General features: G+C 41.8%; 1 protein-coding gene across 1 annotated transcript in view; it reads right to left on the bottom strand.

The window, feature by feature from the left end:
- The window catches only part of LGR6 (leucine rich repeat containing G protein-coupled receptor 6), a 188,369-nt gene that overhangs the window by 60,415 nt on the left and 109,792 nt on the right, over positions 1-18,162 (bottom strand). The window contains exon 5 of the mRNA XM_070748943.1: positions 4,084-4,299. Coding sequence (XP_070605044.1) covers positions 4,084-4,299 — 216 coding nt within the window. The remainder of the gene's footprint in view (positions 1-4,083; positions 4,300-18,162) is intronic.

The following is an 18,162-nucleotide window of genomic DNA, read 5'->3' as shown; positions in this document are numbered from 1 at the left end:
CTCGTCTTAGCTTTCGGGAGACTTACATTTGTCTCACAATCTCCGTCTCTCTCCTCCTTTCTTTTCATCCCCGTTAAATATTTTTCCATGATATCTCTTAAGGTTTGTTATATGCGTTTCATATCTCCTACTCTGTGCTGTGTGCTATTGTTCATTGCAAAAATTCCCTACTCCCTGCAGCAGAAAAAGCACATTCCCCAGGGTCATGCGCCACCCGGTATCACTCCACCTACCCCGGGGGGGGGGGCGCCCCACTATTTGAGAAACACTGCTTTAAACTGAGGATGTGCAGAATTTCACTCTGCAGAAAGCTACACATGCCATGCATGGAATAATGAAACTTGATTCTGCTACCTCCTCTTTCATGCTGGCCTGTATGAAAGTTCCCCGATTTAAAAAAATATCCTGTGTTGCTGTTACAGTCCCACGGAAGGAGCAGATGGAACTGGTATACATTCCCTTAATGGGAATATAATTTATTAGCACAGTTGATGCCTCTAACCTGTTCCAGATTGGAAAGTATATGTTTTGAAGTTGTCTCTTTGCAGTATCGGAGGATGAACAGGCATGTAACTCCCTCTGGACCAAGGTGTGCAAAGCAGGGATGCATATTACTGCATCTGGAAAGATCATATCCTCAGCAATGAAATGCAGATGAGGGACATCCAGAAGGATTAATCAAGCTGTAAATGACATATTTCCTAGAACATCTCTGCAGCTGTTCTTTGGTCTCTTTTCAGAAATGGTTATTTCAGTAACTTTCTGGTGAGGGTAGTGCTTAGGTTTACGTTGATATGAAGCTCATCACCAACTTTTTTCTTTGGCTCATTCTATCTCTACATATATGCATGGGTAGGAGAAGATAGATATTACTTTGCTGGGTTGACAGATTTCCACTGGGATCACAAAAAACATTTCTATCCAAAGCATATGAATTTTTTCTCTGATCAACCCTCCTGCCTGTCATTCCCATGATATCTGTCCTGTCCCCACAATGAGTCTCCCAAGAACTAGGTCCACGCACACGGATTTGGCAAGACTTAAGCATGTAATTCTAATCGTTTAGTAGCAGAGAGGTTTAAATGTTTAAAATGCATCAGCAAAGCAAGAAATAAGTCCGTTTGGTTTCATCTGTTTGTTAGAGTCCCAAACAGAAAGCCAAACTCCCAAATACTTCTCTTTGATCACACATCTCTCGTTAACATGACTCACTCTGAGTTGGCAGGAAGCCCAAAAACAAAGATTCTACTTTCTCAAGTTGTAATTCAACATAAATAGTCCAAGAGCGAAATCCAAGCAGCCGTTCGGGCACGTTTGAAAGTTGACATCCACACTGACTTGTCACATGGCTCACCCTTGAATAGTCAAACAATGGCCCATTGTTCTAGAGATCTATTCATGCAGAGGCCTCCTCTTGCTCAGCCATTCATGCCTTCTGACACTGTTACGTACTCTAGCATCAAGAAGAGGCTACTCCTCTTCTCCTGAGTCACTCATGTGTACTTCTGGAGGTGCAATAGGCCCTGGTTGGCTTTCAGCCTCTGACCTGTTCTGTCTGGGTCACTCCGGAAGCCAATACCAACCCAAAAAGAGAATCTGGACACACCGGTAAAAGGCAAAGGCAGTTTATAAAATTCAAGAAAAACACAGGTAACAGAAAATGTCCTTACAAACAGGAAAACGCTGTATCTTCAAATGTATCCACAAAAGCAAAAGTCCATGCAGCAATACAGGATTCTTGCTGCCAAGCCGAGGCTGTAGATAGCTACACCTCCTGCACCTCCCACGGGTCTTCCAAACTGCTGAGCCACAAACCAGGAACAGAGACGCCGAGAACAAAGCAGGACACCTTAACTCCAAACTGATAACACTCCACATGGCTTCAAGGGCTTGCCTGCCTTTTAAACCCTGCTGATGAGGACCACACCCAAACCCAGCTGTTTCTAATTCAATGGTGATAATATTTCTGTAACTGCTCCTTTCTTTGCTCTGAACGTCTCTGTCGCATGTCAATGACAGCTTGTGTGTCATCCCCTAATGATTCCAAGCTACTGGCTGGGGAGAGCCCCCCCCCCCGGGGCTCTCATGCTGTTCCTCCTCATCCCGTTCCTGGCTGTCCCCTCCCCCGTCCGACTGCTCAGCCCCCTCCTCTTCGCTGTCATCCTCCTCCGGGCATGGAGCCAGCAGAGACACAGCTGGTCCCTGAGCAGCCTCAGGCTGAATCACAACATGACCCCACATCTTCTCTGATCTCTTCGCTATTAGACTCAGGTGCCAGGTACACTGGCCTAGGATACCAACCCAGACCCATCTCTTGATCCTCAGAATCCTTGATCAGCTCCGCAGGTCATGGACGAGCCACAACAATATCATCCTTTTGTAGCCATTTATGTCTAGCTCACCTACCATACAAGAAAGCCTGCTTTAAAGTTGGCTTTCAGCTGGAAATGCCAGTGCTCTGCAAAGACTTCAGGAATTCTTTCTTCACTTTTTCTATCAGCTTCAGGGACTCAGTGCCCTTCTTTTCCCTTTATGCTAATCATGTCCAATTCTTAGATCCTGCTTGGACAAGTCCCTGCAGTGTTATAGAACCCTAGTAGGCACCGTAAGGGGAATGTTGACTTGATGGTGCTGCCTCTTCCTTTAAATTGAATTTGAAATTTAAAGTTTTATAGTATTCTACATAATTTATAGTATGCTGTTTTCTTTTTGATGGAGGATGATCCTCATTCAAAATGTCACGTTGATTGAGTTTATTGATTTTCTTCTCTTTTTAATGGCTTGAGGTTGGAGGGCATTTGGTTTGCTACATGATTTACAGAAGCCAAAGGAGGACAGCAGGTTCTTTGCATTTCTAGATGCATGTCCTGAGAGCTGTTCTTTCTCCCACCCACCCCCATGTACAGTAGTTAGCACCAATACTTTGTTAGTACAGTGATGAAAACAAAAGTAACATATTGTTTCTTCATTCTAGTGATTCACTATGGAGCTCTATAGACTTTGTTGGAAATAGTAATAGCTTTTCTGAAATTCCGTTCTAAGATGCAAATTCATCATCATTAAAAAAAGAGAAGGATATTTATTGCAACACTGTACTCAAAGTCGGAAGATAGGGTCACCTAACATGGGCATAAAATAAAAGAGAGCCCACAGGTGTTGTGGTTAGCTGTAGCCCATCTTTTGCCCCAAGGACTGTGGATGTGGGGGAGACATCCACATGCTGCAGGCCTGTTTTGCTCCTGGTGGAATCTGCTGATGAAGGCTCCTCTGACTAAAAGACATGAGTGACAGGGAGGAGGAGAGTGTGGCAGACAGCTCAGAAGGAGATCAATTATCTAGCTCCTCCTTGGATTCGGAACAAGAGTTAATGATACAGCCACACATGCGGAGAGCGATGCATAGGCAACAACAACTGAGAGATTATTATCAAAGAAAATGAGGCCACCTGTGGTTGGGTGGGGCTGTGGTAATTAGTGAGGCTGCTATAAATAGCAGCCTGTGGGTTTGGCCATTGTGGAGGATTATCTGATTGTTGTGTTTTGTGACTGCTTTACTGACTTTGACTTTTTGTGTGCTGATTTTTCCCCACTTTGAAACTAAACCAGAGCAAAGTGTGTTTCACTTTGTGAAAGAAGAAGGACTTTGAATTGCCTCACACTGCAAGCTAAGTATCACAGAACTGATAAGGGACTTGTACAAATTACCAGTTTGTTTGGAGACTAGTGCTCTTTGCTATACCAAAAGAGGGCTTGGTTTAAGTGAATTTTCATTATAAAGAACATTGTTTTGAATTTTCAAACGTGTGTGTGTCTGAAATTTGTACCTGTGAATTTTTGGGAGCAGTCTATCAGAGAGCCCGACAGAACAACAGGGAGATGTAGAAATGGAATGGAGGGATGTTGGAGAAAAGTTGGGAAAACATGATGGTGAGGAGAATTTACTAGCTTCTATGGTCTACTTAGGTCATTGTTAAGTAAACTGTCTCAAGTTATTTCAATAGCTGATGTGGCACACCAATTGATTTTTTAAAAACACATAAAACTACAAGTAAAAAATGGAAGAAAAAGGAAATACAGTACTTACAATACCACAAGGCTAGTCAGGTTCTGGAAGGCATAGTCAGGAATGTGCCAGATTTGGTTGAGTGCCAAAGTCATTGCTTGTAGAGCTGGCAGATTATTGAGTGCTTTGACAGGGATCTCGGTCAGGTCATTATCATCCAACCAGAGATGACGTAAGGCAGGCAACCCTTCAAAGCTATTTTCAGGTACAACAGAGATCAGGTTGGCATCTAGGCGTCTACAAGAGAAAAGTGGATAGCAAATCAGATAAAGATATGTTTTTATGTTCTGTTAGTTGAAAACTTAAAAAAGCCATCGCAGAAGGAATATTTTGCTCAGAGCTTCAAGAGGCCATGTACTAAACGTTGGATAGTTCTAAATTTTGCTGTATCATTTGCTTTGATAGGAAATAGGACTGTGGGGTTAGGCTTCAGAAATAGGATGGCACATAGTTTCTTTTGATTACTTTTAAAAATCTTCTAATGGTGATAACCACGATTATATTATCTGTTATATACATTATACTACAATAAATAAAGCTGATCTGAGCATTTTCTTGCAATAATAATAGAACAAAAAGATTAAAAAGAGATGGAAGATGGTAATAAAATTAAGAGGCAATTGATGGAGAGAAAAAGAGAAATGAAGATGATCAATATATATAATGAGAACATTGGCAGTTCTTGTGAAAAAACAATCATGTTTAAAATAAGAAGTTTATATGCCGTATTATCTGTTCAAATAATGTTAAAGTTATAATTGCTTATAAACAACTAATCCTCCGAATAAATATAATGAGCCACAGAATAATAAACCCCATCTTCTGCCTCGGATCCCAGGAAAAGAACTCACAAATGAGACAATACATCAGTACAAGAATTCTAAATTTTCATTTAGGGATCATAGCAGTGAATTTTTGTACTGTATTTATTTATTACCAAAACAAACTTAGAAGAAATTTTGCTTTTTCTAACCAAAGAAATGCCGTTTGGTGCAATAATCCATAAAAAATTACATTACACGGTTGACTTAATTTCAATTGACTACTACAAATTAAGTAGAACAATTCTGCAAACGTCCAAATCCAGTCCAGATTAAAATGAAATGTTTGCACTGGAAAGACTAATTCACTTTTAGTACCTAAGCAGAATCTATTTTCTCCTGTGTAGAACCTTCATTCCAATATCCAACGAGCTACGATTTGCCAAAGACAAAGATTTGATTCAGGGCAACTTTATATAGCAATGGCACAGTTACACTACTTTGGCATCAAATCTGGAATTTTTAAATTGAGAAGATTTTTAGCCATTTTGGAAGGAGTCCAAACCCCCTTTGGAATACATTATGTGAGGATCTAGTTATCTGGAGAAGAAGCTAGTGGAGGAGAAGATGACAAGCAGTAAGGTGGATGAAATTGGTCACAGTAGCAATCAGTAACTCATTGAAAGGCTCAAAAGCCCAGGTTAGGGACAGATTGTCAGAGAGAAAATCTATCTATGTGGTTGCTAAAAGTCAACCCTGACTTGATGACACATACTGGTAATCTGTATTACATGTCATTAACTCAAATTCTGATTTGATATACACAGCACATTTAGGAACTAATAGTAATACATCTGCTGCCTTTTAGTCTTCAAAATATTTTTGTTGTGGTATGACTCTGGCAACTAATAACAACTGAACAAACCAAAACAGAAGATTAAAATCTTTGGATGGTCAACCTGAAGAGGAGGAAAAAAGACTAAAACTACTTTATTTTGTCTAAGATCAGATTTATAGTCACATTAAACCAGCCATACGGAGACTTTATTTCCCAAAATTCCAGTTGGCATATTATTCATGAGAATTCTGGAAATTGGTCCACAAATCTGGGAAGTAAGAAAATTAGAGAAGCCTGCAGTAAGCAATAATGTGGTTTGTTTGATTTTTATTTAATATGTGTAAGCTTAGCCAATTGTAAAAATTCATTAAGCAAACCAAGGTTTACTGTTATATGAAGTTTGCCAACTAGAAAATAATAATGCAATGTTTTCATGATTGGATGGACAATTAAGCCTGGAATTTTAAAATAATTTTAAAATAATTATTTTTAAAAACAAGCTTTACACCTGAATGTTTCTGTTACCTTACTACCTATTTAGCATTTGTAATTGAATAGTTATTGCAGGACTTAGCACAGTTTTTCAGCCTTCTGTTTTTCCAGGAAACTGATCCTGAAAAGCTGCCCCGAAGCCTTTACCACAAAGGAAATAAAGTGTGTAAACAATAATACCGTCAGACTTAAATAACCTGCAACCTTGCTTCCAGAACCAAAAACAGCTTGATGTCCTTGCTGCTTGCCCACTGTCCTAAAAATATGCAGGAGAGTCTAAACTCCCAAATTATGATGTCTTGCAAAGGCAGCTTCTCTTATGGAATATAAAAACTCTACTTCCTTGGCACCAAGAAGCTACTAATTATATCATTAAAAAAAAAACACAAGAAAGCAACCATATGCTCTCCTCTTTCTGCACGATGTGATTATGGCTTCTTAAGCACTTTCTATTCTGGTTTCTACCTAGGATAATTGGGCAGATTAGGAGACAGAGTAGGCCAGTGCCAACTTGCTCCATTTCCACATAGAAGTTTAAATTTTTGCTGCTACTGAGTTCCTCAGATCATGCCACAGTTAATGAGTTGGTTTGTATGAAAAGTATTAACCCTGCGGTGGGAGATTTAAGACCACATAAAGGAACTGAGATAAGACTCTGGGATTTATGCACAGAAGTCATGGCAAGTCGTGAGCTTACTGTGGCTAGGCAATGCACCAGGGTGAAATGCTCCCAGTTTGGACCAGTTCAGGTGGACCGGTAGTGATGGCCACCCATAGTTTGCCGAACCACCAGCGATGGCTTGCTAGCCATGGTCCTGTACTGGTCTGCCACTGGCTGCTTGTTCACCCTGCAAGCAGATGTCCTGACACTGCACATGTGGTAGGATGTGAATCTACACCGGAAGAGGGCTGTGGGAGATGCGGTGCACATGGGCAGTAGGAAAAGCAAGTAGGATGCTTGGCTGCATAGCTAGAGGTATAACAAGCAGGAAGAGGGAGATTGTGATCCCGCTGTATAGAGCGCTGGTGAGACCACATTTGGAGTACTGTGTTCAGCTCTGGAGACCTCACCTACAAAAAGATATTGACAAAATTGAATGGGTCCAAAGACGGGCTACAAGAATGGTGGAAGGTCTTAAGCATAAAACGTATCAGGAAAGACTTAATGAACTCAATCTGTATAGTCTGGAGGACAGAAGGAAAAGGGGGGACATGATCGAAACATTTAAATATGTTAAAGGGTTAAATAAGGTTCAGGAGGGAAGTGTTTTTAATAGGAAAATGAACACAAGAACAAGGGGACACAATCTGAAGTTAGTTGGGGGAAAGATCAAAAACAACGTGAGAAAATATTATTTCACTGAAAGAGTAGTAGATCCTTGGAACAAACTTCCAGCAGACGTGGTTGGTAAATCCACAGTAACTGAATTTAAACATGCCTGGGATAAACATATATCCATCCTAAGATAAAACACAGGAAATAGTATAAGGGCAGACTAGATGGACCATGAGGTCTTTTTCTGCCGTCAGTCTTCTATGTTTCTATGTTTCTAGACCCAGGACATCCATTTACCGTTTACCGCCTTTTGTGCTTAGGGCACTCTGTTTCCGTGGGGCATTGGCTGACTGCTGCTGCTATTGGACTCAGCCCAAAAGCAGGAGGAGCAGCAGAAGATAAGGATATGCTGGCGGTGGGGAGAGGAAGACCTGCTGTGCCTTGGATCCCAAAGGGCAGGGTGTGCTCTTGCACCATCTCAGAACTGCACCGCGCTGGAAAATTTTCCTGCACGGCCTTGGTGGGGGCAGAGCTACCCAGCGAAGTTTTGTTTGAGTGCAGCTTGGTGAGTGATGTGGAGTTTCAAGGCTGGGAAGGGCTCCACTTACTTTCCTGCCTTCCACTTGTCCAGAAGGCAGGCAAGCAGAAGGCCATGTGGAAGGCAGGAAAGCACACCGGGGCCACCGGGAAGGAAGGTGGCAGCCTACTCCCTTCTCTGCAGCCCTGCCAACTTAGCATCCTTCCACATGGTCGCTCATGCCAGCTTGCATTCTGAAGCCGGCGTCTAGTCCGTGATGGGAGAAGCACCGCTTCTGTCCAGTCTCAGCCAATGGGTGGGTGGGTGGCCCTTGTGGGAGACACAGCTGCTGCATTGGGGCTAAGAGGGGTGGTGGCAGGAAAAGGAAGAAAGCGAACGGTGGCTGTGGTGCTCCGGGAGGACAGGCGGTGAGGGTCCTTCACAGCCGCATACTCCCTGTCAGGCCCAAAGTCAATATGTGAAGTCAAAGGTTGGCCTGACCCAGTTTGGTAGTGAGAAAAGAGTGGGGGGAGTGAGAGAGAGAGAGTGGGAGATTTATGCCACGCAGCACACATTCCTTTACACAGAATCCAAAGTAAACTGAACACAAAGTAAACTGAAATCCCTGCATTGGATTGGTCCTCCTGTGGGTCTGGGGATGGGAGATGAGCTTTTTGACCTGGATGTAATCTTAAGGGACCTTAAGTTGGATTGAATCATGCAGAATCCAAAAATAAATCGGACTCTGCGCTAAAAAGCATAGACGTGGAAGTTGATTTATTTCTCAGATGCTATTTGGTTCGCTGACTCTGCCTCTGTTGTGGAGATGGCCAGGCCTGTGTTTGGAAGTGGCTGCCACTCTCGCTGGCTGCTTTTTTCCTTCTCCTGCCATGAAACAAAAGTGAATGGTGGCCGTGCCGCTTCCGGAAGGCATGCAGATGTCTCCCTGCCAGGCAGGGAGGGAGAGAAGAGAGAGCAGCCCCTTCCAAGTGCAGGCCTGGTCCTTTCCCCTCCCTACACAGGGTGCTGCCACCCACCCATCCACAGCTTCTGTGCCGCCACACTTGTAATCTCGTGGCCAGATGGATTAACAAATGTGTTAGGGATGCCTTGCCCACCACCTCTGTGCATTGCGCTTGGCAGGAGTCACCACTGCTCCTCTCACTGCCCTACCTCCCTGCCTGCTAGGAGGAGGAGGAGGCAGGTGAGGCTGGACACAGAGGGGTGTGTGGGGCTTAACTTGGCTGATGAGTATGTGGGGCGCCTGCCACATATCTTGGGCGGCTCCCCACTGCTGCGCAAAGTTTGGCGTGCCAAGCTGGCAAAAGAGGAGACTCTCTGTTGAGGCTCAGGGCAGCAGCCCTTCCTGCCTGCCTTCGCAGCTGCCTCCCTTCCAGCTTGGCGCACTGAGGCCCAGAGTCCAAACAGATAAACCGTGCTGGGATAGCGGAGAGTTTCCTTGGCCTCTCCCAAGGAATCTCTGTTGCTGCCGTTGGCTCTCCCAAGCAAGCTCTCCACCAATCTAAAACTGCACCACACCAGAAAACTCCCCCACGCGGTGCATTTCCGGAATGGCGGAGAGCTTGCTCACTTGGGTTCTGGCCTACTCAATTGCAGCAACTCTTCTGTGGCTGGGGGACTGCTTTGCCTCTTTCTCTGCATTGTCGGGTGGAGTGCAAGGCCTGGGAAAGAGCATCTAGGCTGTTCCCCATGGTGCAGGTGCCTGTGTGCCGCAGCTCTTGGGTGCTCGCTTTTTGTGCTTCTGTGGTTATTTATTTATTCATTAGATTTGTATGCCACCCTTCTCCAAGGATTGTTTGTTTGTTTATTTATTTGATTTGTATGCCCCCCCTCTCCGCAGACTCGGGGCAGCTAACAACAGTAACAAAACAGTATAATCCAATACTAAAAAGAGTTAAAACCCATTATATAAAAACCAATCATACATACAGACATACCATGCATAAAATTTTAAAGACCTAGGGGGAAAGTGTATCTCAATTCCCCCATGCCTGGTGGCAGAGGTGGGTTTTAAGCAGCTTACGAAAGGCAAGGAGAGTGGGGGCAATTCTAATCTCTGGGAGGAAGTTGGTTCCAGAGGGCCGGGGCCACCACAGAGAAGGCTCTTCCCCTGGGTCTCGCCAAACAACATTGTTTGGTTGACGGGACCCGGAGAAGACCCACTCTGTGGGACCTAATTCGTGCAGCAGAAGTTATTGATGTTGTGGAGCCTGCAGTCAGCTGGTGACACACCAGGCCCTTCAGCTCTGCTTCCCACCTCTTCCTCCCTTCCTTGCTTGCCGGCTTGGGCCCCTCATCCTCCGCCTACCCTTCTCACATCTTTCAGGTGGGAGATGCAGGCGAGGGTGGCACGTGGAAATCCCCAACAGGAACAGCATCCGGCTGCGCTGAAAGATGGTGACATAGGAAACGAGAGGCAATCTGGGCAGTTGGTGGGAGTGAAAATTTGACTTCCATCTGAAATAAAGAGGCTTCGGCACAGAGCTGCTTCCCTTCTAACTTCTCTGAGTCATCTCCCATCTGGACATTTATTCTAGCACTATGACTTTTATATGAGTCTCATCCAGAAATTATGGGTAGCTAGATGGACCTTTGTGGGAGGTTGGGGGAAAGGGAGAGTGATGAGCTCCTGGAAATTAATACTTAACTGTTCTGCTTTCTCATTCTTGAGAGGTGAATAATATAATTTTTTATTGGCCAGGTGTGATTGAACACACAGGAAATTTGCCTCAGGGGCATAAAGTCTCACTGTACATACAAACAACAAGTAGGTCATAGTTACACTCATTCATCATAAGAAAGAGAAAGAAAGGAAGAAAGAGGGAGAGAGAAAGAGAGAAAGAGTGAAAGGGAGAGAGAGAGAGAGAGAAGAAAGATAAATAAATAAATGAAGGAAGAAAGCAAGAAGGAAAAAATAAAGAAAGAATGAAGAAAGAAAGAAAGAAAGAAAGAAAGAAAGAAAGAAAGAAAAAAAGGGGGGAAAAGGATGAAAAAAGAAGGAAGAAACAAAAACCTATAACCATAATTGAGCCCAAAATTTTGGTTGCTAAGCCAAGAGCCTTGTTAAGTGAGTTTCACCCCATTTTACAAGTTGGCCATGCCCACCTAGTCACCTGACCAGCAAGCCTTGCCCACCTGAAGCCACGCCCACCAGATCTCAAGCCACGTCCACAAAATAAGCCACGCCCACATAACTGCTAGGGGGAAAAAATCACATTTCACCGTTCTAATGCACTTACAGATCAACAGCAACTTGTCACAATAGCTAAGACTGGCCAAGCTGCTTACTATGGCTACTTGACACAAGCCATCTTAAATGAAAATATATGAATCTGACCTTTTGAGCTATAACTGACTTTTGTTTTAGTTTAAAGTTTGTAGCCCAAATAGTGAAGGAAAGAGAAAGAGAGCAAACCCTGCTAAAACCTTTGTGTTAAACTATGGTTTAATGTTATGTCTAAGGGTTTACATCAATAGTGGGTTTCTATTCAATTATTGGGAGTGCATGCAGGGCGCTTCTGCACATGCACAGAAGCTTCTGCGCATGTGCAGAGATGTACGGGTGGATGGGTGGGTGGAGCCTCCCGCTGCTGCTATTGGTTCACCCAATCCAGGACAAACCAGTAGCAACCCACCACTGGTTTACAAGTTTAGTCATCTGAGTATGACTAAACGTGTAAAGTTTATGAATTTGAGTATGAATTTGTGTCTTTGAAATGTTATTATTTTCCATTTCTACTAAGAAGTTTATTCCTGGTCTCTTTCATAGTACAGTACAGTGTTCCCTCGATTTCCGCGGGGGATGCGTTCCGAGACCGCCCACGAAAGTCGAATTTCCGCAAAGTAGAGACACCAAAGTAAATACACCATTTTTGGCTATGGACAGTATCACAAGCCATCCCTTAACACTTTAAACCCCTAAATTACCATTTCCCATTCCCTTAACAACCATTTACCAACCATTATTACTGGAACTCACCATTGAATAAGACACTTAGTGATCCTGATATTTATAAACATAATTATTTATTAACAATAATTATTTTTTTTGTTATTTATTTGCAAAAATTATTAGTTTGGCGATGACATATGACGTCATTGGGTGGGAAAAACGTGGTATAGGAAAAAAACCGTGAAGTACTTTTTAATTAATATTTTTTGAAAAACCGTGGTATAGGCTATTCGCGAAGTTCGAACCCACAAAAATCGAGGGAACACTGTATATGTGCTTTTTAGCTTGAAAAGCAAGATAAGTAATTAAGGAAAAGGCAAATTACCACACTACAAAATTTAATTTAATACCTTCTTCATACAAAACCAGCAGAACTCAAACCACATTTAATTTGTTCTCTATCTTCAGAGCTTCCACGTTGCCATCAATTTCATTTTGTTACTTAGTAGGTTACTGGTGGGTAAATTTTAGGAGCTAAGGTTCAGTGTTCAAAGGACACCAGATTAAGTACATAACAACATGAGGGTATAGCTGATAAATATGAACAACATGATAAAGTCTCAAATGTGCTTCTTATTGACCTCAATTAGGGAGATATATGACCCTGAACCCCATCACTTAAGTACATGACTTGTTAAATTTCCCTTAAAAAGAAGCCAAAGAACAGTGAAGATGGGTGATTGAGACCAGATGTTCCATATAGTAGATGTGCCTTTGCAGCAGACTGATAGGTCCCAGATGTTAAATACAGTAGATGTATCAGTGCAGCAGGAGGACTGACGATCACAGGCCAAATAAATTTTATTGGGAAGCTTAGACCTGCCACACTTTATACTATTTCACTACGCATTTTCTACTGTGGGAAAATGGGAGGGGGGATTGTATGAGGTTGTTATTATGTAACCATAACAAATTCTTTCTAGAAAGCCAAGGTCATTCTTTGTCTCTGCACCTCTGCACCTGCATGGAAGGAGATGTGTGGCAATAAAAGATTGGACAACACGATGCCACTTTATAAGGCCTTGGTAAGGTCACACTTGGAATACTGCATTCAGTTTTGGTTGCCACATTGCAAAAAAATTATTGAGACTCTAGAAAAAGTGCAGAGAAGAGCAACAAAGATGATTAGGGGACTGGAGGCTAAAACATATGAAGAACAGTTGCAGGAACTAGCATGGCTAGTTTAATGAAAAGAAGGACCAGGGGAGACATAATAGCCGTGTTCCAGTATCTCAGCGGTTGCCACAAAGAAGAGGGAGTCAATCTATTCTCCAAAGCACCTGAGGGTAGAACCAGAAGCAATGGGTGGAAGCTGAACAAGGAGAGAAGTAACTTAGAATTAAGGAGAAATTTCCTGACAATCAAAATGGTTGAGTAGTGGAACAGAAGTTGTAAGTGCCCCAACACTGGAAGTTTTTAAGCCGGTATGTGGCAGCCCCACCCTTTGGGAGGGCGGGGCTGGAGCAGAGGGGTGGCTGCGAAGGGGCTGGCTTGGTGAAAGTGCTCCCAGCGAAGAGGCTGTGAGAGTGCTTTCTCCGAGCGCTTCAGGAATGCCTGCCCCGCTCCTCTCGCAGCCCCTTCACTGGCAGCACTTTCGTCCAGGGCTGTCAGCACAGGGGCTGCAGGAGAGGTGGGACAGGCGTTCCCAAAGCGCTCGGAGAAAGTGCTCTCGCAGCCGCTTGGAGTTCCCTTTATTTTTTTGAGCAGTGTATTTTATCAACAAAATCATATCTAGTTTGGGTCCTTTTTTCTACTACAGCAGAGGCTACGACAGTTTATGTTAACAGTTGGGTAATACAATGTTTTGAAGACACAATTTTCCATATCAATTCTACTCTATTTTAATAGGTAATGTAATTTTTAGAAGATTTAATTTATGATTGATTACTAGAGTAGCCTTTTTCTCTTTTAAGACATTATGCTTGAAAAATGGGATATCATATAATGGGATAGAGGTGATATATCCAGTACTATGGATCTTATTGTATTTTTTAGAGTACAGTATAAGACATTCCGGACTATTCTATTTGGGGTGGAAAACAACAACAAAAATATGCCTCTGCACACCAGCGTCCATCAGTATTCATCTGGCTAGCGTCCTTGCAACAAACAGCAAACAACCTGGTCATCTTGATCACATTATCATATGGGTGGAAGCTGATTGATGGTTGGATCCACTTTCTGGAATACCACCAATCAGCTGTTCCTGGCTGCAGGAATTACCATAGCACATCAATGTGTCATGTTTTTGGCCTCTACGTGTCATGTTTTAGGCCTCTGCACATTCTCTTTTAGACCTGTTCCAGGCTGCTGGGATTGCCACAGCACATTACCATCAATCACCATCTCCATGCGTCACATTTTTTGGCCTCTGCATGGCCTATTTTTGGTCTCCGCTTCTCACATTTTCAACTGGTTCCAGGTGACGTGTGGAGGCCAAAAGCGCATAGCATGGAGGCAGCAATCAGTGCCGATATGTTGTGGCGATCACCGCAGCCTGGAACGGGTGCAAAACGGGGCGGCAGAGACCAAAAACACAATTTACTGAGGCCAAAAACAACCAGCGGGTGGGTGGGGTTTTGGCGACATTTTCTGTATATAATGCAATATAATTTTCATACACTTTTAGGGTGGGGGAAATGTGACTTATACTGTACTCTGAAAAGTATGGTAAATAAATAATTACATAAATATCGCTCATTGTTTCTGTAATTTTTGAACCGATAAATTATGTAATATCAGAAAATACTGTATCACCTGTGAAAGTCAGCATTTATCTATCTATCTATCTATCTATCTATCTATCTATCTATCTATCTATCTATCTATCTATCTATTTAATTTATATACTGTCCAACGGTCAGTGACTCTGGACAGTGGTAAATATTCAACACCTAAAATATCAGCCTAGGTTTGTCAAACATGCAAGGCTTAATGTAGTTGACTACATTGTACAAACCTAGCTAATTTGGCTGGTTAATAGTCATAGAATTTGATTTATTTACTCAAACATGGATCAGTTAGGACATGATCAAGATAAAAGGCTGCTTTCTGCTATACATATTTAGATTGTATATATATACTGCATATCTCCAGTAGATCAAAGTCCAACCAATAGAAAAAAATAGAGAGGATGTAGTAATGCTTTCTCTTAAAAACAAAAATAAATAATGGTCCCACCCTAAACATTTGGAATTAGGGGTCAGTTTTTTCCAAAAACTTTCTGCCAAGTCCAGTTCCTTACTTATCACATGACCTTTTGGGCTCATGGCTGATTTATTTGTTTTTGGCAACTCACAATTCGTTTCAATGAACCAGAAAACATGCTTTTCTTACGCCCCAGGAAAGGCTTATACCTCATAAATTACATTAACAAAACTTAACATAACTTTGCACAAAATCAGGACCATGCAATAAATTATAGGTTCATCTTAAATTACCCCAATCTTTTCTTCTGCTTCTTTTTTTAATGCTCAATGGAAGGTTTCTTTTAAAAGGCCAAAAACACATTCTATCAAACATGATTTATATGAAGCAATATTGCCCTTACAATGAGCTGTCACATTTCAAGCAGATCAAAGGTGGTCTATGAAAGCAGGAACATGCTCTCAGGCTATGTTAATTCCAAAGTGATTCTTTTCCTTCCTTCCATCACTCATCAGAATATACATACTTATAACAGCCCTGTCTGGTGGGGAAAGTTCCTTCTTTGTCAACATCAAAGCCCTTGTCCTGCAACTTCCAAGGAGTCACTTCTTGTATTTTAATCTTCAAAAATAATAATTATCCTATTCATGGATTTAAAAATAACTTAAGAGGCCATTACTCTTATTTCTATCTGTTTCCAAAGTATTTTTCCTAGAGACATGAAGGAGGAGGTGGATAATGCAGAGAAAAGTGTCAATACTGTTGTTGTTTTTTTGCTGAAGAAACAGAGGAGAAGAATATTTACACAAACCATTCATTAGTCTTTCATACTTTTAAATCAGTGTTTTGCAATAGAAGGATACATTGATCATCTGATCTTCTTCCTAGCAATTCCCTTATCATCTTTCTCTAACTACATTTATCTAAGTACATTTTTGCCTGCTACTTAAGCCTTCTTAGAAAGCAGATCAGGCAAAGTCATGGAATCAATCATAAACCAATCAATTACCCTCCACCTAGAAACTAACAACCTACTAACAAACTACTCTTTGACAAACAATTTAGTTTCAGAAAAAAATTATATTGTAACCTGCAACTCCTTCACTGCAGAAACATATGGACTACACATCTCGAACAGGGTAAATCAACAGATGCAATTTACATTGATTTCTGTAAAGCCTTCGACTCAATGGTTCATGACAAATTACTTCTAAAACTCAAATCCTACGGAATCTCAGGATCCCTCCATGGCTGGATAACTGTGTTCCTATCAAACAGACAACAAGTTGTCAAAATAGGGAGTGCCATCTCTAATCCTGTTCCAGTTAACAGCGGTGTACCCCAAGGCAGCATACGTGGACCAACAATCTTCATACTTTATAGAAATGACCTTTGCAATCTCATTACAAGCAACTGTGTTCTCTTCGCAGATGATGTAAACCTTTTCAACATCACTGATAACACAGCTACTCTTCAAAAAGACCTTGACTTTGAGTCTGAATGGTCAAACATCTGGCAACTCCAAATCTCAACCAACAAATGCTCTGTGCTACACATTGGCAAAAAGAATCAGAACGCCAGATACAAGCTGAACAAACAAGACTTACAGACAACTCACACTCTATAAAAGACCTTGGAATACTCATATCAAATGGCCTAAGTGCCAAAACCCAAAAGTGCAACAACATCACCCAAAAGGCTTCAAGAATTGTTAACCTAATTCTACGTATCTTCTGCTCCGGTAATCTCACACTACTAACTAGAGCATACAAAACTTTCATCAGATCAATCCTTGAATACAGCTCATTTGTCTGGAACCCACACTGCATTTCAGACATAAACACTGTAGGACATGTCCAGAGATACTTTGCTAGAAGAGCCCTCCACTCACAACAGAATACCCTACGCAACTAGACTTTCAATCCTAGGTTTAGAAAGCTTAGAACTATGTTGCCTTAAACACAATCTAAACATAGCCATAAAATCATCTGCTACAACATCCTTCCTGTCAATGGCTACTTCAACTACAACAACACACAAGCACACAACAGATACAAACTGAAAGTAAACTGCTCCAAACTTGACAGCAGGAAATATGACTTTAGTAACTGAATAGTAAATTCATGGAACTGACTATCTGACTCTGTAGTATCATCATTTAACCCCCCAAACTTTACCTTTAGAGTTTAGACTATCCACTGTTGACCTCACCTGATTCCTAAGAGGTTAGTAAGAGGTGTGTTTAAGTCCACCAGCGTGCCTTCTTTCCCCTGTCCTAATGTTTCCCTCTTACTAGTATAATGTATATAAATATTGTTATATCATTGTATACTACCAATATGTACGTGACAAAATAAATAAATAAATAAGAAAGCAAAAGAGCAATGAGAAAAAGGAGAGAAGCAATTTTCTATTCTTATTTTGTTATATTCTGCAACTCTTTAATACCTTCTGCTTTTCAGTTCGATAATACAAAACTACAGTACTATAGTTTTAAATCTGTTGGAAGTAATATTCTTCTGGGTTCAGTTCCAATCAACCTTGGTTGGAGAATAATCAAAAGGAATATTTGAGAGAAAGTGACAATTTTGGCCACCCAATAAGCTTCTCTCGCTGAGGGTAGACTAGAAGGTGGATCTTTCCTGTTATAGTCCAATATTTTTACTTCTACCTCAGTTGTGAGTTCTAAATCCCACTGCTACCAGTTCATGCTCATACTTGCATGTCTGCATGCTTCTGCTCATGTGCAGAAGCATCCCTGGTAGGTGGGCGGAGACTCCTTCCGCCAACGCTACTGGTTCGCTGAACCAGGCCAAACGGGGATAACCCACCATTGCTCTATACCATGTGGAATCTCATTATAAGTTATTAAAATATATTTAAATGTTAAAGATGCTGCGTTGGCCACAAATTAAGATAATTTGAGGTTAATAAAGTTTCCATAGATTGTGCCAGGATAGTATTTAGAAATATTGCAATGAAAAAAAATACAGGATTTGTAAGGTTACCTGTATTCAAAGAAATGGGAAAAAGCCTTAGACCAGCTGCATATGGCCGACTGAGATCATTAATCTGGCCCATGTGGGACCACGATGC

Source organism: Erythrolamprus reginae, chromosome 3 (genome assembly GCF_031021105.1).
Source record: "Erythrolamprus reginae isolate rEryReg1 chromosome 3, rEryReg1.hap1, whole genome shotgun sequence".
Taxonomy (NCBI): domain Eukaryota; kingdom Metazoa; phylum Chordata; class Lepidosauria; order Squamata; family Dipsadidae; genus Erythrolamprus; species Erythrolamprus reginae.
Note: the sequence above shows the minus strand (reverse complement) of the source record. Positions and strands in the feature narration are given on the sequence as shown.